General features: G+C 48.4%; 1 protein-coding gene across 4 annotated transcripts in view; it reads left to right on the top strand.

Moving 5' to 3' along the window:
• Positions 1-25750, top strand: part of LOC138570179 (thyroid hormone receptor beta) — a 1132895-nt gene that overhangs the window by 950460 nt on the left and 156685 nt on the right. Inside the window, exon 1 of one of the 4 annotated variants that reach the window (XM_069648853.1) lies at positions 21308-21753. The exons of the other annotated variants lie outside the window; for them this stretch is intronic. Within the exon in view, the coding sequence (XP_069504954.1) occupies positions 21366-21753 (388 nt within the window). The 5' untranslated portion in view covers positions 21308-21365. Of the gene's footprint in view, positions 1-21307; positions 21754-25750 lie in introns of those variants that run through there. 4 annotated transcript variants of the gene reach the window in all.

Raw genomic sequence — 25750 nt, forward strand, 5'->3', positions numbered from 1 at the left:
ATACTTCCACATCCCTATTCTAAAGAGACACCGAAAGTTCCTCAGGTTCGTGGTCAAAGGGCGGCACTACCAGTTCAAGGCCCTCCCGTTCGGATTAAAATCGGCACCCAGGGTGTTCACCAAGTGCCTAGCACCAGTGGCGGCGCGGCTACGCCTGCAGGGGATCCACGTCTACCCCTACCTGGACGACTGGCTCATACGGACAAGGGAGCTTGCCATGGAACACACTGCGAAGACCGTCCAGCTGCTCACGGACCAGGGGTTCTCCATCAACTTTCCAAAATCCCACCTGGTCCTGTCGCAAGTCGCCCTGTTTCTGGGAGCACAGCTCGACACAGTGGCGCGGCGTGCCTCACCGTCGGAGGAAAGGATAAGGACCATCCTGGGAAAGGTGCAACGTCTGCTAACCACGGACGTGGCCAGAGTGAGGTCTATCAAGTCCCTCCTCGGAATGATGTCCTCCTGCATTTATCTGGTGCGCCACAGCAGACTTCGGATGCGGCCCTTGCTAGAATTCCTCGACGCCCACTGGATCCAGACGACGAGCAGCTTCGAGGACAGGATCCCGCTCGACGAAGCGTTCCGTCAGGCGATACGATGGTGGGGTGTCCGCTCTCATCTGACGGCGGGAACAGGTTTCCTAGCCCCGGCCCACCAGGTGACGGTGACGACGGATGCCTCCCTGGAAGGTTGGGGAGCGCACACCGGGGTTCTCCACGCGAGAGGCCTTTGGCTCCCGGAGGAGAAGACACTCCACATCAACATCTTGGAGCTCCGTGCAGTGTTCTGGGTCCTCAGGTCCTTCCTTCCATCCCTCAAGGGCAAGGTGGTGAGGATCTTCACCGACAACACCACCACGATGTTTTACATTCGGAAGCAGGGCGGAACCAGCTAGAATTCCTCGACGCCCACTGGATCCAGACGACGAGCAGCTTCGAGGACAGGATCCCGCTCGACGAAGCGTTCCGTCAGGCGATACGATGGTGGGGTGTCTGCTCTCATCTGACGGCGGGAACAGGTTTCCTAGCCCCGGCCCACCAGGTGACGGTGACGACGGATGCCTCCCTGGAAGGTTGGGGAGCGCACACCGGGGGTCTCCACGCGAGAGACTTTTGGCTCCCGGAGGAGACGACTCTCCACATCAACATCTTGGAGCTCCGTGCAGTGTTCTGGGCCCTCGGGTCCTTCCTTCCGTCCCTCAAGGGCAAGGTGGTGAGGATCTTCACCGACAATACCACCACGATGTTTTACATTCGGAAGCAGGGCGGAACCAGATCCCCTGCCCTATCCAAGGAAGCCCAGGATCTGTGGCATTGGGCTGTCGCCCAAGGGATGTTTCTGGTACCCTTTCATCTGGCAGGGATAAAAAACACCATTGCCGACTCACTCAGCAGAGAGCTGCGCTCGTGCCACGAGTGGGAACTGCGCCAGGATCAAGTGGACCGACTCTTCCGACGATGGGGCGAACCCCAGATCGATCTCTTCGCGACGGCGGCGAACTCCAAGTGCCGGAGTTTCGCCAGCAGGTTTCCCCAACCGAGGAGCATGGGCGATGCTTTCTCGTTCCCCTGGGACGGCCTGTTCCTTTATGCGTTCCCGCCGTTGCCGTTGCTACTCCGGCTCGTCAACCAGCTCAAGAGGTCCCGGTGCAGGATGATCCTCGTCGCACCGGCATGGTCGAGGCAGATCTGGTTCCCGGACCTTCTGGACTTGTCAGCGTCCACACCAGTCAAGCTGCCGACGGACGCGGGTCTTCTCTCCAGAGAAGGAGGCGCCATTCTTCATCGCGAACCAGAGTCGCTGAACTTGCAGGCCTGGCTCCTGCAGCACTAGAGTTTGAAGGATACGACATCCCGGCCGACTGCAGAGAGGTTCTTGCGAAGGCCAGGGCATCCTCAACTCTCAAGTGCTACGGACACAAATGGAAGAGGTTCTCTGTCTGGTGCCGTACACAGAAGATTAACCCTCTGCGGATTACGGCCCATCAAGTATTGCCGTACCTATTGTCTTTGGCCAAGGCTGGCCTATCTCACGCTTTCATCAAGGTACATCTGGCTGCCGTCTCACGTTACACCAGAACTACAGGACGGGCGTCCTTGTGGTCTCATCGACTGGTGAAGGAATTTATGAAAGGACTGTTCCGATCATTCCCGCCGGTGAAGGCCCCTGCCACGGCGTGGTAGCTCAACGTGGTGCTGACTAGGCTCATGAGGGCCCCTTTCGAGCCTATGCATTCAGTGCCGTTGAAGTTTCTGTCGTGGAAGACAGCATTCCTCGTGGCCATCACCTCTGCACGGCGAGTGGGAGAGATCCAGGCCCTGTCTTGCAAGCCTCCATACTTGACTTTTCACGACACGAGGGTGGTGCTGAGGACGCACCCCTCCTTCATGCCCAAGGTGCCGTCGGACTTCCACCTCAACGAGCCATTGGGGTTGTCAGTTTTCTTCCCGTCGCCTTCGTCGCCGGCTGAGAGGACTCTGCACTCGCTGGATGTAGCTAGAGCGCTGAAGTTCTACGTGGACCGCATGAAGAGTTTTCGGAAGACATCACAGCTGTTTGTGAACTTTGGACCTGTGAATCAAGGGAAGGCTCTCTCGAAGACTTCCATTTCCAGAAGGCTCTCCGGCTGCATCATGCACTGTCACCGGTTAGCAAACCGACCGTTGCCAGGCCGTCCGAGGGCCCATTCGACCAGAGCGATCGCTGCTACTACGGCGTTCCTGTCTGGTGTGCCCCTGCTCGACATCTGCAGGGCTGCTACGTGGAGGTCGACGCACACCTTCACGAGATTCTACTGCGTCGACCGGGATTCCAGGGAGGAGTCCAGAGTCGGCCAGGCAGTGCTGCGCAACCTGTTCTCCTAAGGTGAACCTGGTGAGGAGGTAAGAGTTGCTTAATGTTGAGTTGTTGTATTGCTTGATATTGAGCCTTTTGCCACCTCCCGTGGTTGTGCATGTGTATACTGCTATGTATTCTTATATTCATGAGCATGTGAATCCATGCCAGACCCCATGCTGGAGAAGGAACAAGTTACTTACCTGTAACTGTTGTTCTCCAGCATGGGTCTGGCATGGATTCACATGCGAACCCTCCCGCCTACCCCTCTGCGGCTGTTCACTTGGTCATACTGCCACTTCACGTGCTACCAAACCTGAGGATGGCTGCCAGGGGCGGGGCTTAGGGAGAGGGCAGTCATTGGCTGGGGGCAGTATGACCCAGAGACCAGTGATTGGTTACTACTGAGAAAGACAGATCAGAAACGAAACTGATACTGATTTTTTCCATACCGAGGATTCCCGGCCTGACGACGGGGAATATTCACGAGCATGTGAATCCATGCCAGACCCATGCTGGAGAACAACAGTTACAGGTAAGTAACTTGTTCCTTAGCAGTTCTATGGGCATTACCAGTTCTGTGTGAAGACAGTGTTACAGGTCCCGGGGTAATTTGCCTGCCATGCATGACAGTGCCAACCCCAAAGGAGCAGTCACACCCCTTTTTAAGTGACATTTACATAACAAAGCGGGTGCATGGATATTGGAGAGAGGTTCCCAGGATCTATCTTCGGGACCATACCCCTTCCAGTCCACCAGATAAAATGGTTGACCAGAACAAAGTCGCATATCCAGCATTTCCTGTACCTCAAATTCATCTGAACCTTTTACTGAGACAGCACCAGGCCATGTAGGCAACCTAGTAGTATCGGAGCATGGTTTGATGAGTGACACGTGAAATACTGGATGCACTCGCCATCGCTGTGGCAATACCAGACGGACAGCATCAAGATTAATCACGTTGAGTACCTCATATGAACAATGTACTTTGGCAACAGTTTCTTTTTACCAGGTATACGCTAGTTCTTGACAGACCACCATACTTTGATTCCTGGTTTGTAAACCGGTGCAGGCACCCTGTGAGCATCAGCATAAATCTTATCTTGTCTTTTTGCCTGCTCCAATTGCTGTTTCACTTTTTCCTGTAAAGTTTTGAGATCTCTGACATTACGGCCTGCTGCAGGCGTATCCATAGATAAACCAGAATCCAAAGGAATGGATCTGGGGTGTTGCCCATACAGAGCATAGAAAGGAGAAGTACCTATGGAACTGTGGTAGGAATTGTAAGCAAATTCTGTGGCCGGCAGAACAGTTACCCAGTCTGATTGGAACTGAAGACACAAACACTGCAGGTATTGTTCCATAGTACTGTTGACCCTCTCAGCCTGTCCGTCCGTTTGTAGATGGTAAGCGCTGGACATCCTGTCATCAATAAGCAATGTAGAGTTCAATGCTCTCCAAAAACGAGACGCAAATTGTGAACCCCGAAACACATTCCGGATTAATAAATCAGCCAATACAGGAGCTGTTGGTAACCCAATACAGGGAACAAAGAGAGCCAATTTAGTAAAGTAGTCCACCACAACCCGTATGGTATTGTAACCATTATTCTGTGGCAGTTCAACCACAAAATCCATTGATGATATATGCCATGGTTTGTGAGGAACAGGGAAAGATTGTAACAAACCCACGGGCTTGCCAGGAGTGTTCTTGCATTGAATGGACACTGAACATGTAGAAACGTAATCAACCACATCTCGTGTAATGGAAGGCCACCAACACCATCTCTTTAGCAGCTCTAGAGTTTTTTTTTTTTGTCCCGGATGGGCTGCCACAATGGAGTCATGCCCCCAACTGAGGGCCTTGTTCCGAGTGGTGTCTGTTGGTATATAAAGCACCCCTTGTGTGAAAGGTAAGCCGTTGTGTATATCTAGGTTGGGTTCCTGAACCAATCGTGGATTTTGTACAACCCATTCCTGTAATTCTTGTTTTAGTGAAGGCTGTGCAGAACAGCTACATATCACGTGATCTGCTAACAACATACTTTGAACCGGAGGTCCTTCCGTCACATCCTCACCGATGCGGGATAAAGCATCTGATTTGACATGTTGTCTGGCAGGGGGATATGTAATTTGGAAATTGTATTGAGCAAAAAACACATGCCATCTATCCTGTCAGGCTGTAAGACATTTTATATTTTTGAAGGCTTGTAGATTACGATTATCAGAGTACACCACCACCTGATGTTTGGCCCCAGGAAGATGTCGCCATTCCCGGAATGCATCCTTGATTGCAAGCAATTCCCTTTCAGTAACTGTATAGTTCTGTTCGTATGGTGTTAGTTTACGAGAAAAGAACGCTACTGGATGATTCTCCTTGGTTTCTGCACAAACTTGCGAAAGTACAGCTCCTATAGCGACACTGGAAGGATCAGCTTCTACCATAAACTGACAATCGTGATCAGGGTGTTGTAGTACAGGTGCAGTGGAAAATGCTTCTTTTAACATCTCAAATGATGCTTGTGCGTTCTGGTTCCAACAAAATGATACCTTTGAACTAGTCAAGGCTGTCAATGGGGCCACTGTCTTAGAAAATGAACGGATAAACCTGCGATAGAAATTTGCAAAACTTGGCCCCAAGAAGATGATGTCGCCATTCCCGGAATGTTAAAGATTGTAGAGACTTAACAGTATGCGGAATGGGCCAGTTCAATATAGCCTTCACTTTGGAGCTGCTCATTCGGACTGCATTGTTGGTAATATCGTAACCCAAGAATTCAAATTCCTGCGTATGAAAGACACATTTCTCAGCTTTAACAAAGAGTTTGTTCTCTCTGAGTCTTTGAAGGACAGCTGACACATGCCTCACATGTTCTGGGAATGAAGATGAATATATCAATATATCGTCCAGATAGACCACCACGAACTGGTCCATCATGTCTCTGACAATGTCATTCATGAAGAACAGAAATGTGGCGGGAGCGTTCCAAAGGCCAAAAGGCATCACCAGATACTCAAAAAAGGGCTGTACCGCCTCTTAAAAGCGGTTTTCCACTCATCGCCTTCACGAATGCGAACCAGATTGTATGCTCCCCATAAATCCAATTTAGAAAAGTACATGGAAGTACCTAGCTGATCTAATAACACATTTATCAGCGGTAATGGATACTGGTTCTTTATGGTGATGTCGTTAAGAGCCCTGTAATCTATGCAGGGTCTTAGATCATCTTTTTTCGGAACAAAAAATAATGGAGAGACAGCAGGCGATTTGAGATGGCCGTATGAACCCCACATCGAGAGCTTTGTCTATGTACTCTGTCAGGACAACATCTTCTTTGGGAGTTAAAGAATAAACTCTGCCAGTAGGGATTTTGGCCCCAGGAATCAGTTCAATCGGACATTCATACTGTATGTGGAGGCAGCTGTTCTACCTGGCCTTTGTCAAAAACATCTGCATACACAGTTTACTCACATGGTATATTTGTATCACTCTGATGTATAGCACTGATGATAGTTGAACCTTCCTCCATAGAGGCCAATATATGTGATCTAGTTGACATCACCTGATTAGGAAAACAATGATTGTTACAATAAACAGATGGATATTGAATCTGTCCCGTAACCCAGTCAATAGTCGGATTATGGAGAGTCAGCCAGCCAGGCAAGACCAAGCAATAGGTTGTAATGAGGAGCCGCTATTACATCAAAGATCATCTCCTCTGAATGACCGTTCGGTAAAACCATTCGAATAGGTACAGTCTCTTTGGCTACCATACCCGAAGTCAATGCCGACCCATCCACAGTGCTCACTGTTTCTGGTTTGTCCTTGGTTATCAGGGGTATAGAACATTTCTTAGCATATGTGATGTCAATTTAATTATTTGTGGCTCTGGAATCAACCATAGCCCTGGAACATAATTCTTGGTCTGCAAAATGTAATGTCACCTCCACAGCTATAGGAGCAAAAGTAAGAAGTGAATGGGAGTCCTATGTAGCACTCGACACAGGGACTCCTGCTAATTTCGAGTTTTGGCGTTTCCCGAATGCTTGACTGGTTTCTTGGGACATGCATCCAGTAAATGCTCAGAGGAAGCGCAATACATACGTAAATAGTTTTTTCTTCGGTTCTCTTTCTGCTTTAGGTAATCGACCCCTCACAGCTCCAATCTGCATTGGTTCAGGCTCATTGGAGGGAGCTGCTGGTACATCAGGACGAACCGATGCTTGCAGGAAAGGTTTTTTTCTCCCCTTTACGAGCATTTTGTCGAGCGTCTATTTGCAGAATTAGGTCTAGCAGTTCTGTGAACCCTGCAGGGACCACAGGAACGGTAGATAAAGCATCTTTCAATTCTTCCGAAAGACCCTTGTAGAAAACAGCCGTTTTCTTATCTTCAGGCCATTGGGCCTCGCTGATAATTGGTTAAATCTGGCTATATATGCCAATAAGGTTTGATTACCCTGTTGTAGACTAAGCAACTCCAAGTCTGTAGCTTGAGTGGCATAACGCATATCAAAGACCTTACTCATGGTTGCCAGAAGACCATCACAATCATAAAGCAAGGGGCTATTTGTCTCCAATAAAGGATTAGCCCAAGCAGCAGCAGTAACCCCCAAATGAGAAAGCACGAATGCTGCCTTTGTAGTTAAATCAGGAAACGAATTAGGCCGGCAAAGGAAATGGAGTCGGCACTGATTGACAAAGGTTCTACAGGTTTTAGGTTCACCAGTGAACCTTTCCGGGGAGCCAGAGGAAACTGTGTTGACATAACCACTTGAACGGCTTCCCGTTGTGGTGCCGATGTCCTGGTTCCAGATGCCGTGGCTACTGGTGCCTCCATTCCCTGAGGAGAGGCATGCATGGTGTCTTGCATAACATCCATGCGATGACTCAATGTATCTTGTGCCGTAATCATTTCGTCAAGACTGCTAAAGGATCCGTACCCTCCATGGCTTCTGATTCTGTCATAAATCACCCAAGTATCTTATGTAAAAGTACAAGTATAAGCATAAATAATACAATTGGTAGGGTTTCTTCCGGATCCTTTATGAGGCAAACAGCTTGAAAGTAGTGAAGTCAAAATAGACCTTCTAAATGATACCACTCTCTGACTAATTGAACAGGCAGAGAGAGGAATCACTGGAAAGGGCGTGGGAAAACCATTGGAAGTCAGCGTAGGATACAATAAGGTATAATGAGGAAGTGTCCCAACATTAACTCTCACTAATAACTCGGCAATAGCAATTAGCACAACACTAACCTGTGGATTCTGATAACTGGAGGCTCCACCAATCAGTCTCTGAAGTAATCCAAATAAGGAAACAACGACAAAAGGAGGGAAGGTTAGTAAGGGAAAACTTATCCCGAACGGCACGAGGCTCACGCTAGATACCAGGTTGGTGCACCACAGGATAGCGTCCAAAGTACTCTGCACAATCACCTTCTAATTAAGTTGTCGGCAGTATTTCCTTTCCCACGTATAACAGAAATAGAGATGAGAAATTCACCTATTGTTTCATCACAGGGGTCAGGATTTAAATCAAAAGAGTAGCACAACTTGTGTGTGGAAATATACGTGCAATCGTACACACAGCCAGGAAACGGCACGTTAGAAGTTCAGGAAACTGCGTGTGGTTTTACACGCAACAGACACACACGCAGCCAGGGAAGCCGCACGTTAAGAGTTCCGGAAACGCGTGTGGATTACATGCGGACCAAAGTAAATGCAGCCGGGGCTGCCAGAACTCACATGTGCAGGAAAAGCCGTCTGTTGGTCTTCTTGTAGACGGCCACCGATGGTAGCGTGTAGAAAAATACACGCGGACAAGGAAAGCTGCCGTATCTTCTTGGAAGCAGCTACAGGAGTTTGCATGTGGAGCAAATGCGCAGAAGGAAAGCCAAAGAAATTGCTGAAGAGATGTGAGGACGCAGATCAAAGTTTCAGCTACAAGATGCCATGTTTTTTCAATCGGAAGCAGCGAGCGACATCCACGCGCTGCTTATAAACGGAATGCAGAAACACACGTGACAATCTCTAATCACATGAATTTAACGACGTCAATAATGCAAACGTCGTTTTCCAGGCAAGATATCAAACAACCTCCATTTAGAATAGAAAGGCTTAGCAGTTCTATGGGCATAACCAGTTCTGTGTGAAAACAGTGTTACAGGTCCCGAGGTAATTTGCCTGCCATGCATGGCAGTTGAGGCAAGAATGGGAACCCCCACAATCAGTAGTTAAGTTTTCTCATCATTCAGACAGAGATTGTAGGTGGCCATCCAGTTTTGAATGGTGGAGTAAATCTTATTGATGATGATGAGGATGGTGTCTTATGCGTGGTTCCCAGTGATGGGAATGAGAATTTGTGTATCAGCAAGGTTTGTATAAGTAATATCAAGCTAATCAAGGATGTCAAATAGAGGGTTGGTATATGTATTGGAGAGTGTGCGGGACGGCAGGAGCCTTTGGGAACCCCAGAGGAGCTGGGATGGGGTCTGCAGCTGAGTTACCGATACAGATTCTAGAAGTGCGATCTCCAGCGAAGGACTTCACCCAGTTAATAGCGTTGTGGGAGAATAGGAAGAGGGAGCCCAGGTGCTGGCATAGTCGTGGTTGTGTCTTGGTCAGCCAAATCAAAAGCTGCATACACGTCCAGGAGGAGGAGAATGGCAATTTTCCCAGAATCCTGGATGCTGTCCAGCTGCGTTTTAAGGTCCAGCAGAGCAGTTTCAATGCTGTGATTTGGTCAGAACCCAGATTGTCTTGTGCCAAGGAGATGCGTTTCTAATTGGAGTTGGACTTGTGTACAGGTGATATGGCTGAGAATTATGAGTAGAAAGGGGGCAGATGTAATGGGTCGGTAGTTGTAGGTAAGGAGGGAAGTGAGTGTTTTTTTAAGGGGTGGATTGATCCAGGCAGATTTCATGCTTTTGGGCACAATGCTGGTGTTGAAGGAGGCGTTAACAAAGTCTGTGGTGATAGGCGGGACCGTGGGCGCACATAATTTTACAATGTGGGCCGGACAGGAGGAGTGTTTGACGGCAAGAATGTTCTCAAGGATGTACTCTTCAGTGACTTTGGAGAATGAGAAAGGAGTTGTATCAATAGAGATATTGAGATTGGATGTGGGTGAGGTGGTCAGACTGGAAGCTAGTTGGGTTTGTTTTGCATTTATTCTATTGCACAGTAAGGCAATTTTGTTGGCAAGGCCGTCCTGAAAGGTAGTACACTATTCTTTCTCTGATCTGAGTGTTGGGACTGACAGGGTTCTCTAGTTCTTGTAGGATGGAGAACAATTGTTTGGAATAGGAGCTAGCATTAGAAATCCTGGTATTATAGGAGTTGGCATTTTGGAAGAATACTGCTTTCTTGTATGTTTTAGCAGCAGAGGCAAAGTTGGAATTGTTAGTTTGGGAGGGGTTCTGTGCTTATGGGATCTCTTGATTCTGCAAAGGGAGACTGGTTCATCTGAGAACCAGTGGTTGGAGAGTTTTGTGGTTTGGGGTGTTTAGATTTTAGCCGTGCATTTTGATCCATCGTAGTGCTGCGGTTCTGGTGGTAGTGATGAGCTAAAGCTTCTCCGCTGTTATTGTCGAAGAGTGTGGAGAGGGTGGGCTTGAGTGGGTCATGTGTACGTTTGCGAGTGTTCTGGATGAGAATCGGGCAGAATATGGGGGTGGAGGAGGGTCATGGTATTGGGTTTCAGAATGTTTAATTTGATGAGGAAATGATCAGACCAAGTTACCAGGGAGATGGTGGAGATTTCAAGGGTGATGGTTGGAGAGAATCCAGTCCAGAGTACGTCCCTTACAGTCAGTGGGAGCATTGACTAGTTGAGTGGAATTCATCTCCTGTAGGGCCTGGGTAAGCAGGAATGCCTTGTCACTGGGGTTGTTGATGCCAGATTGAAGTCGCCTAGTGTGATAAATGTGGTGGAAGGTTTAACCAAAGGTGTAATCATAAGGGGAATATCAGATTCTGGTCTACCTGAAAAGCTTGGTTGGCGGTAAAGGAGGAGGAGGTGATTGTGGGCAGTCTGTGCGTTAGTTGAGAGTTTCAGAAGGAGATATTCATAACCTGGTGGCTGTGGATGTGGGGGGTGGGTCAATACTTCTGAGGAGGAGAGAGGATTTGGCAAGAAGTGCCACATCACTACCTATGGAGCCGATGTGGTCAGACCTAAAGATGGAGTAGTTTGGAAAGGTGACTAAAGATGCTAGCGGCCCTGAGGCATCATGCAGCCACGAATCTGTGATGGCAAGAATGTTGAGTTCAAGGTCTGTGATAAGGTCATGGGTGTTGATGGCATCCATGCACCTTTGTTTCCGGGTAGTGACAAGTGAGGGTTCTTGGGGGGGGGGGGGGTCAATAGGGATGGGAGAAGAGGGGGTGATGAGTGGGGATTGTACAGGATGAAAGTCTATTTCTGGCAGAGCCCAGATTGGGATAAGTAACTCCGGATGTTGGCAAGGGTGAAAAGAATGTTTCTGGTTTCGTTTTGTGCTAGTTCATGGTAGGGATAGAGGAGAAGGGGGTTTGTGCTGCAGTTGCGCAATTTGGTAGCGCAGTTGGACTGCTCGCTTTAGCAGTCTATAATGTATACTCTGTCCTCCTCCTATTTTGCTTCCATCAATGTCAATCAAACAGATCTGCAGTAAAAGGGAATATCTCTTTAAGGAGAGATAGATTCTTATGTAAGTGGGACGAGTGGATCACAGAGGAAGAGAGAGTATCGTGCAAAGGGGTAGCCCCCTGATGTAATTACGCATTGGAAAGGAGGAACTGAGTGAAGTGGCGGAATCCACAGCAATTCAAAGATCGGAGAATGCATGTGTGAGATGCCAGAGATACGGCTAGGGAGACAACGGAGAAACCATTGGGAGGACTGGGTCTGAAGACGCCCGACATGGTGGCGTGATCACGGCAGTAACGTGGTGGGCCAGGCGCCCGTCTAACAATGCCGCCTGGAGCACTGAAAGCTCCCACCCGCCAGTGTCCACCGATTGCAGCAATACTGTAGAAATGATGAGAGCAGGACGAATGGGAGGCACGAGACCTAGAACCAAGAAAGCAAAGCAACTACCCTGAGCATGTGTCGAGCCCCGTGAGATCACCAGTGAACAACGCCAGTACCGGAGTGAACGGGAAAATCTAGGGCCCTCAGGGACAATGTGTTATGGCTTTCACCAATTACTCTTTTTATGAGTGTGACATTCGAACAGTGAAGCAACATCATTGGACATATGAGGAATGAGTAGAGAGTGTGACGAATAAGATGAAACTGAGAGAAAGTGGAAGCGAATACCCTGGGAGGGGGACAACAAGCCACAAGAAGTTAAGGTTGAAGACTAGGCAGAATACTCGCTAAGAAAGTGTAACACGTGTTGTGAATTAAACTACAAAACAAACCAAATAACAAGAAAAAGAATCCAATAGAGAAACGCTAGGAGAAGGGGAGAATCTCGAATTCAGATAAAAGCAGAACAAACCTCAAAGGTTGGCTATCAAGAACCTGAGAGACGTAAAGGGAAGAGTGTGAGAGAATATCTCAAGGAGAACTATTGTAACTATAACCTTGTCGAGAAACCAGAAGCCAAACATAGTGGAGAGGAGCTACAAGAGCTCCTGGATAAAACCACAAGAGATTCTCAGAGGAGACCAGTATAAGACAATCTATATCAAAAGAGAGACCTTGCATATGGAAGGTTTATCTGGACCAAGAGAAAGCCACACGAGAAAAGGTAAAAAGGGAAATTGCCGGACGGCGGGAGACATTCTTTTGGCCTACTTTAGTTGTTTATATTAGTGATAGTCAGTTAGTTAGGTTTGGACTGAGGACATTTACTTTGGACTTCCTGATGAGACGAGCACCTTTAGTTTCTTTAATTAGGTAGGGAAATCCCTAATGTGATAGTGAGAGATAGGCCTTTTCTTTATAATTTCATTAAAAAGAATCTAGAAATGTCCACAGTGTGTCCGTCTCATCTTCCAACCCGCTACAGCACGTAAATTGAGAAGGCCAGTATTCCTTTTGTGTCCCGTCAGCTGGCATTGTGTTGCACAGAGGGTTCACCTACTTCACTGCTTGTGTGTATTCCACATTACATAGATGAGAGAAGCGTTTCATCTGTGACCTGTGTGAAAATGCTCATTTTAATTACTTGTAGTAGTAAAAAAGGAACTGAAAGTGTATGCTGTTTAAACATTAGAAATAGTCTAAAAATGGCTGTGAGAAGCAGAACAATATATAAAAGCATAGACCCAACACAAAATCTACTAGCCCACTCGTATTGGCGAGGAGATTTCATGAAGGGTTTGTACCATTTGCATGGTACTTTCACTTGTTAGCTTGTATGGGGATGTTTGAAACTTTAATTTGACATTCAAGGAAAACACACTTTACAGTAAATGGAAAATATGTTTTGCTGTGCATGGCTGGCCTTTGGGTGGTAGCATTGCACCAAATATGAAGTGTGCTTATGGCGACATTACAGGAAACTGTGGTAAATATGTTGTCACCGTTACCATGGGGCGAGTGCGTTTCTCTTAGGTAGAGTATGTAAACTAAGGAACTTGCTCTATATGTCTAGTTGGATTTTTAGGAATTTGCAAGGCCTGCAATAATATCAAAATTCTGCAAAACCCATTGTCACCAGATACACTTAACTTTAAACACTCCTTCCCCGTTTAAAAATGAAATCTTTTGCCAACCCACTTATATTTGCAACCAGGCCTTGTGGTGGAGGTCACAATGTATCAAACGCCATACACCTCATTGAAAGGGGTTTTCTCGCTATTCTATCAATTGCCCATACTATTAATATCACATTTTCCATATGTTCCTCTATTATGTGTACTAATATGGGAAAATGTTGTAAATATGTAGTGCTGGAAATATCTTGAAAGATCTTGAATAGAAGTGTAGAATGTGAACATGGAAATCGGTTAGGTTATGTCTTGCCATCTCGGGGTTCACATCTGTTTTTGCACCGGTACCCTTACTTCAGTGCACTTGCTGAGGGGTTTTGTAGATCGGTGGCAAGTCCTGCCTGCGTTTTTAAACCCATTGAGCAGATGTGGTTGTTCACTTTCATCCCTGTGGATACGCTTGCTTAAAGAGGGCTGTCTGGATGTGGGGCAGCAGGACGTGGCCACTGCTGAGGTGGTGCTTCAGATTGCCATTTTTCTGCATTTAGAAAGAATGCCTATATTCGCCTCGAGCCCGTGGGCATAGTGTTCCAGAGGGTGATGGTGGGCTGCTAGAAATCCCGGTTAGTGTCAGTACATGATGTTGCCAGCTTCTGTTCCTGGATGACCCAGCAATGCAATCTTCCCAACGCTGCCTGAACTCCAGCGAGGGAGAAAGGTCTTTTGGCATCTTTGCCCACATCATTGTTAGCCTCTTTGTTGACACCCATGCGGTCATTTCGTGACCTTTGCGTATGAGGGTTTTAGCGGTGTCATTTTTAATGCTTTTTAATGCTTTTTAGGGGCGCCAGAAAGCTGACCAATGTAAATTCCTGTCTCCCGCGATCACCCTGGTTTGGTTTATCGCCAACAGTAATTCGGTGAAATGCCTTTGTCAGTACCGAGAATAGCTCATAGATGCGCCCAGGTCACTAGATTTATTTCTCTTAGCATTCCCTACACATGCGCTTTTTTTCAAATGTTTTTATTTTATTTTGGGAAGAAAGCGATAATCGAATCCTATGAAGATGCAACACATGCTCTAATTAATGCACTCTTGGCATTATGTAATGCCGGGCTCTTGTGCTGCTCCTCTGTAAGGGTGTATTAATTTTATGAATTAGGATCATTTTTTAACAAAAAAAAACTTTAAGCCACAAGTGCTGCAAAACTTTTGTGGAAACAGTAAAAAACAGATGGGTTGGAATCCAGCTGCAGTGAAGTGGTAGGCAATCCCAATTAAACTCTATAAATCCCCAAAGAAATCACAGATTTGAGATGATTCAAAATCCAGTGCTGTCATGCTGAATAATTAAGAAATATGCCCCGAGCAGCGGGGGCATTACCGAGTCAGGTAATGGCCCGGTGCCCATAGTTATAGGCCTGAGCGAAGGCCTAAATGAAGGTCCCGGGGCTTGGTAATGCCCCCGCTGTGAGGGGCATATTGCTATTAGTACCCCGGCCCGCAAGACCGGGCTACTAATAGCATTCTTTTCTGTTCCGAAACGTGTTTCGGACCCGAAACGAAAAAAAAAAACAAATGGCTGCAGGGAAAGGGAAAACTGAGTCAGTTTTCCCTTTCCATGGTGGCCATCGGGAGCGGACGTGCTGGGAACAGAAGTGTTCTCAGCAAGTCCGCTCCCGAAAAAGAAGAAATATGAAGGTAAGTGGGGTTGGGATGGTGGGGAGAGGTGAAAGGGGGGAGAAACCCCCCTCCCCCCCAAAAAAAATACCTGAATCCCTGGTGGGGGACGAAGGCGACCTCCAGCTGTGTGGAGGCTCGGTGCGGGGATGGCCTCGCTTCGAGCCTCCACATTGGCTGAGGGGCTGCCACGCCACCCGCCAGGCACAAGGGCGTGGAATCGGAGGCTTTCCCAACCAGGTAATGCCCCAGCAAGGGCAAATCAGAATGGTTCTTTCATTCTGATTCTCCCTCGCTGGGTACTAATACACTATAATGTTACATAGGATGCAAGGCTAGAATTGAGGGACGAATCGGGACACCTGGTATATCCCCTATCTGGTATTATTGCTCGCACCTTAGCACGGTCTAAAGCTTGACCCTTTCAATACTCATGCTTCCATGTGGCTTCTTAGTCTACTTGATCTCTCCAATACCATACTTATTATGAATGTTCTATTATTGCTTCTGAGCTTGCTTCCAGTCTGTTCGCTATCGCCACTTGTAGGAAGAGGCTTTCACTCAAAATGGCCTGGTCCTTGCATTTTAATTAATCATTTGGTTTTCATACAGTATATCTAATGACCATTCACACCCATATGCTTGCCCATTAATATCAGCTTTCCTGTTGTCTGCATGACATTCAAATGCTAGTGCCTCTCTGTACATGCCTTGTTTCTCGTTCACTATTTTGGTTGACGGTACCAGCCGGTCTTCAATCTTTCAGTCTTTCTGAAAATGGGACCTCCAGAACTGAACAGCAGTCTCCAGATGAGGCTTTCCTAGTGATGTGCAAAGGGAGAATTGGGGGTTCCCTGTTATGCCTTGAGTATCCCAACACAACGCTTGCTTTCTGATTGCTTTGGAACAATGCCTGACACTCTGCGGTTATCTGATATGCAAACACGAAGGTCCTTCTCGTGTTTGGTGAATCCCTCTTACCCTGTGCTGCTTCTCAAGACATTGTTCCCTTAATGCATGCATGTCACTAAACCTGCACTGATCGCTAGCTGCCCGCTGCTAGGCACCACACACCTTTTGAGATTGCTGCTCATTTATACCACCCTCTTGGGTTTATTACCTCTCAGGGCTGTGCCAGTGATTATGATTGATTTAAAACTTTCCAGCCGTCATCTTTTGGTTTTTGCTAAAGTCACCCTGAGTGGGACGGGTATGCCCAGATGTGGATCCCAAGCCCGCTGGTCCTAGAGACCCAAGCTGCTACTCTCTTATGACGCCCAGTAAGGCCGAAACATGTCTGGTGGATGCTTGTGGTCGCGTACAGGGATGGCGACCAAGCAGTTTGCGCTGGACTGCCCCTTTTGGGGTGGGACCATACTTGATTTGCATATGGTCTTTCCCCTTCTATAATGGTGTGGCAGGTTGAGGGTTGACCAGAGCAATGGCAGAGGTTATGATTGATTCAAAACATTCCAGTCATCGCCTTTGTGGTTTTACTAACGGCTGTGCACTCTCTCCAAATAGACGCTTCGTATTCTTGTGTGTGAAAGTAGAGAAGGCTTCTTTTGTCTGAATTTGTTTCCTGGAGAAAACAATCAAAAGAGCAATGGTTTCTGCAGCCCTCGCTTTTGAACCTATTGGGGTATTTTCTTCTTTATATGGGATTCCAATGGTCATATGCGAACAACTCCCCCATCTGGCGCATCCATCACAGGGCTGCAACAATCAAGGTACAGCTGGCGTCAGTGGCAGCTGCTAGAGCAGCACTACGCCAGCTTCTGTAGATTGGGTAGAGCTTAACAAGTTCACATCAGCAGCAGGGAGGTACCTGGGAATTTACTACTGTACAAGCCAGGTTGATCATACCTCTACACTGCTGGTGCTTAGGGTGCGTCCAGCGAGTCCAGAACACTGTAGGGTTAATGTCATCTGAATGAAGGGTTCTGATGGTTCAGCATGGGTTTGGACGTAAGTATTCAAAACCAAACCTAGATTAGTTAGGATCGTTTTCATCATCCCATATCAAAATTGTGAGCACTCTTTCCACCTTTGTTGGGGTACTGCACACCTATCGCTGGTCCCCACAGAAAACTGCAGGGGAGAAAACGGTATTTCTGCTTCTGATTCTGTCTAGATAGATCTAGGCCTTTCAAATGTGATGGCATCCCCAGAGAGACTGTCGGATGGAATTGCATACTGTGGACACGTTGCGCCATTGGGTAACGGTTTGTGACTCCCCAAAAGAAATCAGAAAATTCTGACTTGCTGAATATGGAATGGAAAACAGTTCATTGAGTCCAAATAAATGGTGGGCTTGGGTAATGACGTGAGAGGACACATTTAGTAATTGAGGTATTGAAAATGATTGAAAGACTTTTAAAATGAAGATGGAATGGAATGAAAAGGAACAAGAATAGTGATGGTGATTGTTTCCTGTATCTCCTTTTTATGAAACTTAGGAAGATGAAATGTATGCAATGTGTTAGATAAATGTGTAAGGGTGATGAAATAATGTTAAAGGTTTATGTTGTTATAATCATTGTTTGGTCATGTTTTCTTTCTTCCTTTTTTAAAACAATAAAACATTTTTAAAAATTACAAATTAAAAAGAATTGCGTACATGCTGTCACAGACATTCTACTCAGAACATAGGTCTATTAGTAACCTGGCGGTATCTTGACACACATTAACAGACGTGTGTTACCCAACTTAATGGTGCTCATTTTATTGCCAACCGTAGGATGAAGGGCTGAGTGGATCTTCTGAGATGTGACCCTGTGACTGAGGTCAGACGCAGATCTCTGCAGCCGATGCATTAGCACGCTGAGCCACAGAGCTGCCAGAAGACCTCACTGCTGACACGAACCGCTTGATTTAAGATAGTATTTAATGGGTCTAAATCATATTTTAAAACTGGAGCACTATTTCAACGAGATTGGCGAAGTATGTTTCTGGAAGACCTCTGCATTCTGCACACGCCTGATGATCTAAAGTTCAGACATGCAACAAGCGCAAGTGCGGTGTTTTTCTGAAGCCCATGGTAGGTTCGAGAACATTGTCCGTTGTCAACAAGATGCCTCTGACCGCATTCTGCTCGGGTGGATGATATTATCCCTGAAACTGGCATTCTCTGACTCTCATGGGGCATAATACCCAAATACTAACTTTCCGCTTTCTTACACACAGTGTAAGGTTATCGCTTAGGAAAAGAATGAAGCTGCTCCGGGTTAATAAGAAGGCGTGTATAGGGTAGAATCACTAACTGGCAGATGTCGGTTTCTCTCTCTCCTCCCCCTTATGTCCCCTCTTCGCTCCCCTCTCCACCTCTCTCCTCCCCCTTATCTCCCCTCTTCTCTCCCCCTCTACCTCTCTCCTCCCCCTCATCTCCCCCTTATGTCCCCTCTTCTCTCCCCCTCTACCTCTCTCCTCCCCCTTATCTCCCCTCTTCTCTCCCCCCTCTACCTCTCTCCTCCCGCTCATCTCTCCCTTATGTCCCCTCTTCTCTCCCCCCTCTACCTCTCTCCTCCCCCTATTCCCCCCCTTATGTCCCCTCTTCTCTCCCCCTCTACCTCTCTCCTCCCCCTTATCTCCCCCTTCTCTCCCCCCTACTACCTCACTCCTCCCGCTCAACTCCCCCTTATGTCCCCTCTTCTCTCCCCCCTCTACCTCTCTCCTCCCCTTATGTCCCCTCTTCTCTCCCCCTCTACCTCTCTCCTCCCCCTCATCTCCCCCTTATGTCCCCTCTTCTCTCTCCTCCTTATGTCCCTTCTTCTATCCCCGCTCCACCACTGTTTCTCTCCCCCCTTATTTCCCCCTTATGTCCCCTCTTCTCTCCCACCTCTACCTCTCTTCTCCCCCTTATGTCCCCTCTTCTCTCCCCCTCTACCTCTCTTCTCCCCCTTATGTCCCCTCTTCTCTCCCCTCTACACCCCTGTCTTTTTCTTTCCCCTTATCTCCCCCTTATATCCCCTCTTCTCTCTCTCCTCCCCCTTATGTCCCTTCTTCTATCCCCTCTCCACCTCTCTCTGTTTCTCTCCTCCCCCTTATTTCCCCCTTATGTCCCCTCTACCTCTCTCCTCCCCCTTATGTCCCTTCTTCTATCCCCTCTCCACCTCTCTCTGTTTCTCTCCTCCCCCTTATTTCCCCCTTATGTCCCCTCTTCTCTCCCACCTCTACCTCTCTTCTCCCCCTTATGTCCCCTCTTCTCTCCCCCTCTACCTCTCTTCTCCCCCTTATGTCCCCTCTTCTCTCCCCTCTACACCCCTGTCTTTCTCTCTTTCCCCTCATCTCCCCCTTATGTCCCCTCTTCTCTCCCCCTCTACCTCTCTCCTCCCCCTTATCTCCCCTCTTCTCTCCCCCCTCTACCTCTCTCCTCCCGCTCATCTCTCCCTTATGTCCCCTCTTCTCTCCCCCCTCTACCTCTCTCCTCCCCCTATTCCCCCCTTATGTCCCCTCTTCTCTCCCCCTCTACCTCTCTCCTCCCCCTTATCTCCCCCTTCTCTCCCCCCTACTACCTCACTCCTCCCGCTCAACTCCCCCTTATGTCCCCTCTTCTCTCCCCCCTCTACGTCTCTCCTCCCCTTATGTCCCCTCTTCTCTCCCCCTCTACCTCTCTCCTCCCCCTCATCTCCCCCTTATGTCCCCTCTTCTCTCTCTCTCCTCCTTATGTCCCTTCTTCTATCCCCGCTCCACCACTGTTTCTCTCCCCCCTTATTTCCCCCTTATGTCCCCTCTTCTCTCCCACCTCTACCTCTCTTCTCCCCCTTATGTCCCCTCTTCTCTCCCCCTCTACCTCTCTTCTCCCCCTTATGTCCCCTCTTCTCTCCCCTCTACACCCCTGTCTTTCTCTTTCCCCTTATCTCCCCCTTATATCCCCTCTTCTCTCTCTCCTCCCCCTTATGTCCCTTCTTCTATCCCCTCTCCACCTCTCTCTGTTTCTCTCCTCCCCCTTATTTCCCCCTTATGTCCCCTCTTCTCTCCCCCTCTACCTCTCTCCTCCCCCTCATCTCCCCCTTATATCCCCTCTTCTCTCTCTCCTCCCCCTTATGTCCCTTCTTCTATCCCCTCTCCACCTCTCTCTGTTTCTCTCCTCCCCCTTATTTCCCCCTTATGTCCCCTCTTCTCTCCCCCTCTCTCCTCCCCCTCATCTCCCCCTTATATCCCCTCTTCTCTCTCTCCTCCCCCTTATGTCCCTTCTTCTATCCCCTCTCCACCTCTCTCTGTTTCTCTCCTCCCCCTTATTTCCCCCTTATGTCCCCTCTTCTCTCCCCCTCTCTCCTCCCCCTCATCTCCCCCTTATATCCCCTCTTCTCTCTCTCCTCCCCCTTATGTCCCTTCTTCTATCCCCTCTCCACCTCTCTCTGTTTCTCTCCTCCCCCTTATTTCCCCCTTATGTCCCCTCTTCTCTCCCCCTCTCTCCTCCCCCTCATCTCCCCCTTATATCCCCTCTTCTCTCTCTCCTCCCCCTTATGTCCCTTCTTCTATCCCCTCTCCACCTCTCTCTGTTTCTCTCCTCCCCCTTATTTCCCCCTTATGTCCCCTCTTCTTTCCCTTCTCTACCTCTCCTTTAAGCAAATAATAAACGCAGCATGTCGTTTTGTGCAAAGGGTTGCGGATTCCTTTTCTGCTTTCGAGTCATGAACTTCTCACTAGCTCATCCCAAAGAGTGCCTTCAATTTGTGGAGCTCATAATCATGATGATGATTGGCGTAGAGTAACGTTAAGCCGTTTCATGGTTGTTCTCGTGCAATGGTGACGCCCAGGTTGGTTGTGGATGTCTATATTTTCAAAGAGCGAGGTCCATGAAATGGATGAAATTGCTGCATGGCATAACAAAAGATTTCTTGAAGAAATGCTGGCATCTTTCCCCACAGGGGATCAGTAAATGCCCGGGGTGTGCTTGCAAGTGCACGCCAGCAGCACGGAGAGAAGATGCCCTGCTTGGCTGAAGGAGTGTTCGTCAGGTCAGCCCACGCTAAGAACAGTCAAGTCAGGCTGAATCCTCAGTGGTTTGTGGGGCGAGTATCAGGAAACGTTTCCTGACCAGCCTCGACCTGCCAGACCTCAAGTGATCATGGGTGGCCGAGGCAATAAATGCAGGGTGTCCCGTCTTCAGAGCCAGGAGTCTGGCAGCGTCAGACCTCATGCAAGCATCCTTTGCTGGTAGCCTTGGTGCCCTTGCAGTCTGCCACAGGAGCCCTTGCAATGGTGGCGAAGTGGGCATGGCTGAAGTCCAATGGGTCCCCACATTGTGGCCATATGAATAGTGCCAACTGGAAAGATTCTGGAAAGCACGTTCTTTCCAAAGTGCCACAGCTGAGCAAGATGTTGGCAATGCCAAAAACCAGCCGGATGGAGCAGGTAAACCATGCAGAGCACCGTTTTCTTGGCTGGCATGAGTCAAAAAGCGGCACCAGTAAGTGTGGGCCATCAGTCCATGCAACCTACAGGAAGGGACGGTCAGAATATGGCGGCGCTGGAGGAAACGAGCCCCGACCCGTACAGCTGCTGCCAGCCTCAGATTGGGCCCACCGCCCGCTCCCTCCATTCCATATTGCAGCCAAGGAGGAGGACAAACTCTTGGAGAAGAGAGGTAACGATGCTTCTGGGGCGCCAAAGGACACCATGGTTAAGACTGGCGTTAACGTATGTGGTAGAATGATGCTCATGTTTCATACATGCTCTCCTTACAAGAATGATTGCCACATCGAACCAACGGGTTGCCCTTGAGGCTATTTTCTTGGTTATATCACGTGTGTTTGGTTATAGTAGCTTGCCAACTCATAGTTCTATAGTTGTGAACGTCTGTGTAAGATTTCAGTCTTATTTTTTATATAGATATGTTCTCACGCCAGCGGCTCCATTGCATTGCTGACAGTGGAAAACAGACTCTTGCGTTGGGTGCAGGAGATGACAGTCAGAAGGTTGATTTGCTTGCGGCTTAAGAGCTTGCGGCACGCGCCAGTCGAGATTACAGTGTCAACAAGGGTGTCACCTCATGGCAAGAGTTAAACTCCTGTAAGCACCTGATTTCTTAAGACAAAGCAGGAGCTCACCTCAGGCTGCCCCGCCAGCAACAGCTGCCAGGGTCCAGTGGCCTCCTCTTCTCCGCAGAGCTGTCTGGGACATGCAGGTCACCTCATCGGGCTGAGCAGCATCTCTGAATCCCACAAATGACCATGATCAATAATTGTGTGCGTTTGATTAGAAGGCTGCTTGCTTTTACTGAGGGGGGGGCCTCCCATACTGTTTATGCCAGTGCCAGGTCTGACATGGCAAAGGCTACTTCGGCATTCCAGGTGGACTTGACTAATTAGCAAGTCTGGACCTTCTCGGATATTCCGATTACCCCGAAGAAGACTTCTAAACCGCCGTCTTGATCCAGGGCCCATCTGCAAAGCCGCCTGCTGAAGCAGACCTTTTGCATTTTCTCAAGGTTGTCTCCTACCACCCTGGGATGTCGACCCCCGCCCTCTCCCCGCCATACGGAAATTGAAGCCTTTTGCATTTTAAACAGTGGCATAGCCCCTAAATAAAAGTCCCACTAGTGGTCTCAACACGTGATGTCTTTCAAGGTCATGTTATTGTTGCTATTTCCACTTCTGTTTTTTCATAAGGATTTGGAAGTTTAACGCAATAACTTAGAGTATCAGTACTTTCTCAGTGTTGCAAAGATGGTGGCCACAGAGGCAGACTAGGCTGTAGGGAAATCGCGCGACTTGCCCCGTCAGGCACGTGCTTTCATATGTCGGTAGGGCTGGGGCACTTTCTGGCATTTGACTAATGTTCCAACCTTTCATGAAGCTGCAGTGCATTATGGCAAGTTGCGCTGTGGTTGGCGTGCAGTAGGATGTAGGCATTGAGAGTCTCAAAGAAGCTAGACAGGAGGGTGCTCTGGAGTTCCTTGTGACTTGATTTCACACTGTATCTGCACTCCCCACTACGAACATTGGCCTTAAGCCCCCCCCCCCCCACTAGCCACAACTGTCTCATTGTTCCATTGACCCCACCATCCCTATATCCTCTGCTGCCAATCTTAAGCCATTTCCTCATGTCGAAAAATCACATGCCGCCCCCTCACTACACTCTCCCTTCCCGGATTCCCTCAACTCAAATACACCTTCATCCCAAACCCTCAACATACTCCCATTTACTCTTGTTCCTCTGTCCTCCATGATGCAGCTATCATTGAGTGAGGGCACTGTCTCGCTTCATCCTCGCTCTCCACATGTCTTTCTCTGCTTCTATGACTATTTCTCCAAATGGCCCCCTTCAGTGGCATTCCCTAGTATATCCTTAATGGTATGCACCATTCTCCCTGCTACAACACTTATACTGCCCATTGGCACTGCCTGGTATATCCCTCATGGTATGCACCATTCTCCCTGCTACAACACTTATACTGCCCATTGGCACTGCCTGGTATATCCCTCATGGTATGCACCATTCTCCCTGCTACAACACTTATACTGCCCATTGGCACTGCCTGGTATATCCCTCATGGTATGCACCATTCTCCCTGCTACTACACTTATACTGCCCATTGGCACTGCCTGGTATATCCCTCATGGTATGCACCATTCTCCCTGCTACAGCACTTATACTGCCCATTGGCACTGCCTGGTAAATCCCTCATGGTATGCACCATTCTCCCTGCTACAGCACTTATACTGCCCATTGGCACTGCCTGGTATATCCCTCATGGTATGCACCATTCTCCCTGCTACAACACTTATACTGCCCATTGGCACTGCCTGGTATATCCCTCATGGTATGCACCATTCTCCCTGCTACAGCACTATTACTGCCCATTGGCACTCACTAGTTTATCCTTCATGGTATGCACCATTCTCCCTACTACAGCGCTATTACTGCCCATTGGCACTCACACTAATGCTGCCTACTGGTACTCTCCACTCCCTAGTATATGCTTCATGGTACAGTTTGTTCTTTCTTTATCTTTACTCTCCACATGCCTTTGCCACCTCTGTGCTTCTATTCCTCCAAATATCCCCCTTCAGTGGTACTCCATTCTAGTTTATTCTTCATGGGGCACACCATTATCCTTTCTACCGCACTCCTGCTGCCCACTGGTACCCTCTACGGTTTCTCCGTGCTACAGTACCCATGATACCCATTGGTACTCATTGGTAAATACCCTTCATGGTATGCACCATTCTCCCTGCTTCATCAGTAATTCTGCCTACTGGTACTCCCTAACATATCCTTCATGGTACACACCGTTCACCCTGCGACAGCACTAATGCTGCCTACTGGTACTCCCTAACATATCCTTCATGGTACGCACCGTTCACCCTGCGACAGCACTAATGCTGCCTACTGGTACTCCCTAACATATCCTTCATGGTACGCACCGATCACCCTGCGACAGCACTAATGCTGCCTACTGGTACTCCCTAACATTCATGGTACACACAGTCCCCCCCACATCCACCTCCGATAGAGCACTAATGCTGGCCACTGGTACGTCTTAGTATGTCCGTTATGGTACACCCCATTCTGTCGGGTCTAGCGCCAATGCTGCACACTGGTACTCGCTGGTATATCCATCCTGTTACTCGTACTCCCTGCTCGCATACTGGTGCTATAGCCCTAATGGCACACCTTTGTACTGGCTGCAATTTCTTTGTTGGCACTCCCTCTTGTAACACTGATTGGACACACCAGTGGTCCGTGAAACTCAAATGATGACCCCAATCCCTGCTTCCTCCTGCAGCCCTGAAGGTGCGCAAATGGGTGCACACGGGAGCTCCCGATATAGCACTGAGGGAGCATAGCGCATTGCACTGACTTCATGTGAACAGGTAAGCGGGCATTGTATCAATAGGCTCTGGGTTCAAAGAAGCCGCCTCCAAAATATAAAATGCCCCTTACCCAAAGCGCTCAGAAGGTTACATCATTCTAAATGTCACCAAAAAGCATGGTTTCTATTCCTGTGACACTTTCTGTCGTTTAATTCTGTACACATATTATGTTGGGGGAGCATATGATGTATGCAACCAAAACACTTTCCTCTGCGTGCACCAAAGTAACACATTAAATATCCACTTGTATAAGAGGGCTGCTAATTCATTCATGCGTAAAGAAGTCGAGTAAATGCGTACATGCCATTTCCTACCACCTAGAACCCCATCCTTGCACAGTCCATCCGTACAAGAGAGGGGAACAGAGAAGTGGATACGCTGGGAACATGCAATGCCCGCTCCCAGCAGTGGGAGCAAACTGGAACGGGCTAGCACCTAGAACCCCATCCTTGCACAGTCCACCTGTACAAGAGAGGGGAACAGAGAAGTGAATACGCTGGGAACATGCAATGCCCGCTCCCAGCAGTGGGAGCAGACTGGAACGGGCTAGCACCTAGAACCCCACCCTTGCACAATCCATCCGTACAAGGGAGGGATCAGAGAAGTGGATACGCTGGGGACATGCAATGCCCGCTCCCAGCAGTGGGAGCAAACTGGAACGGGCTAGCACCTAGAACCCCATCCTTGCACAGTCCACCTGTACAAGAGAGGGGAACAGAGAAGTGAATACGCTGGGAACATGCAATGCCCGCTCCCAGCAGTGGG

Source organism: Ambystoma mexicanum, chromosome 2q, assembly GCF_040938575.1.
Source record: "Ambystoma mexicanum isolate Mex_15411 chromosome 2q, UKY_AmexF1_1, whole genome shotgun sequence".
Classification (NCBI taxonomy): Eukaryota; Metazoa; Chordata; class Amphibia; order Caudata; family Ambystomatidae; genus Ambystoma; species Ambystoma mexicanum.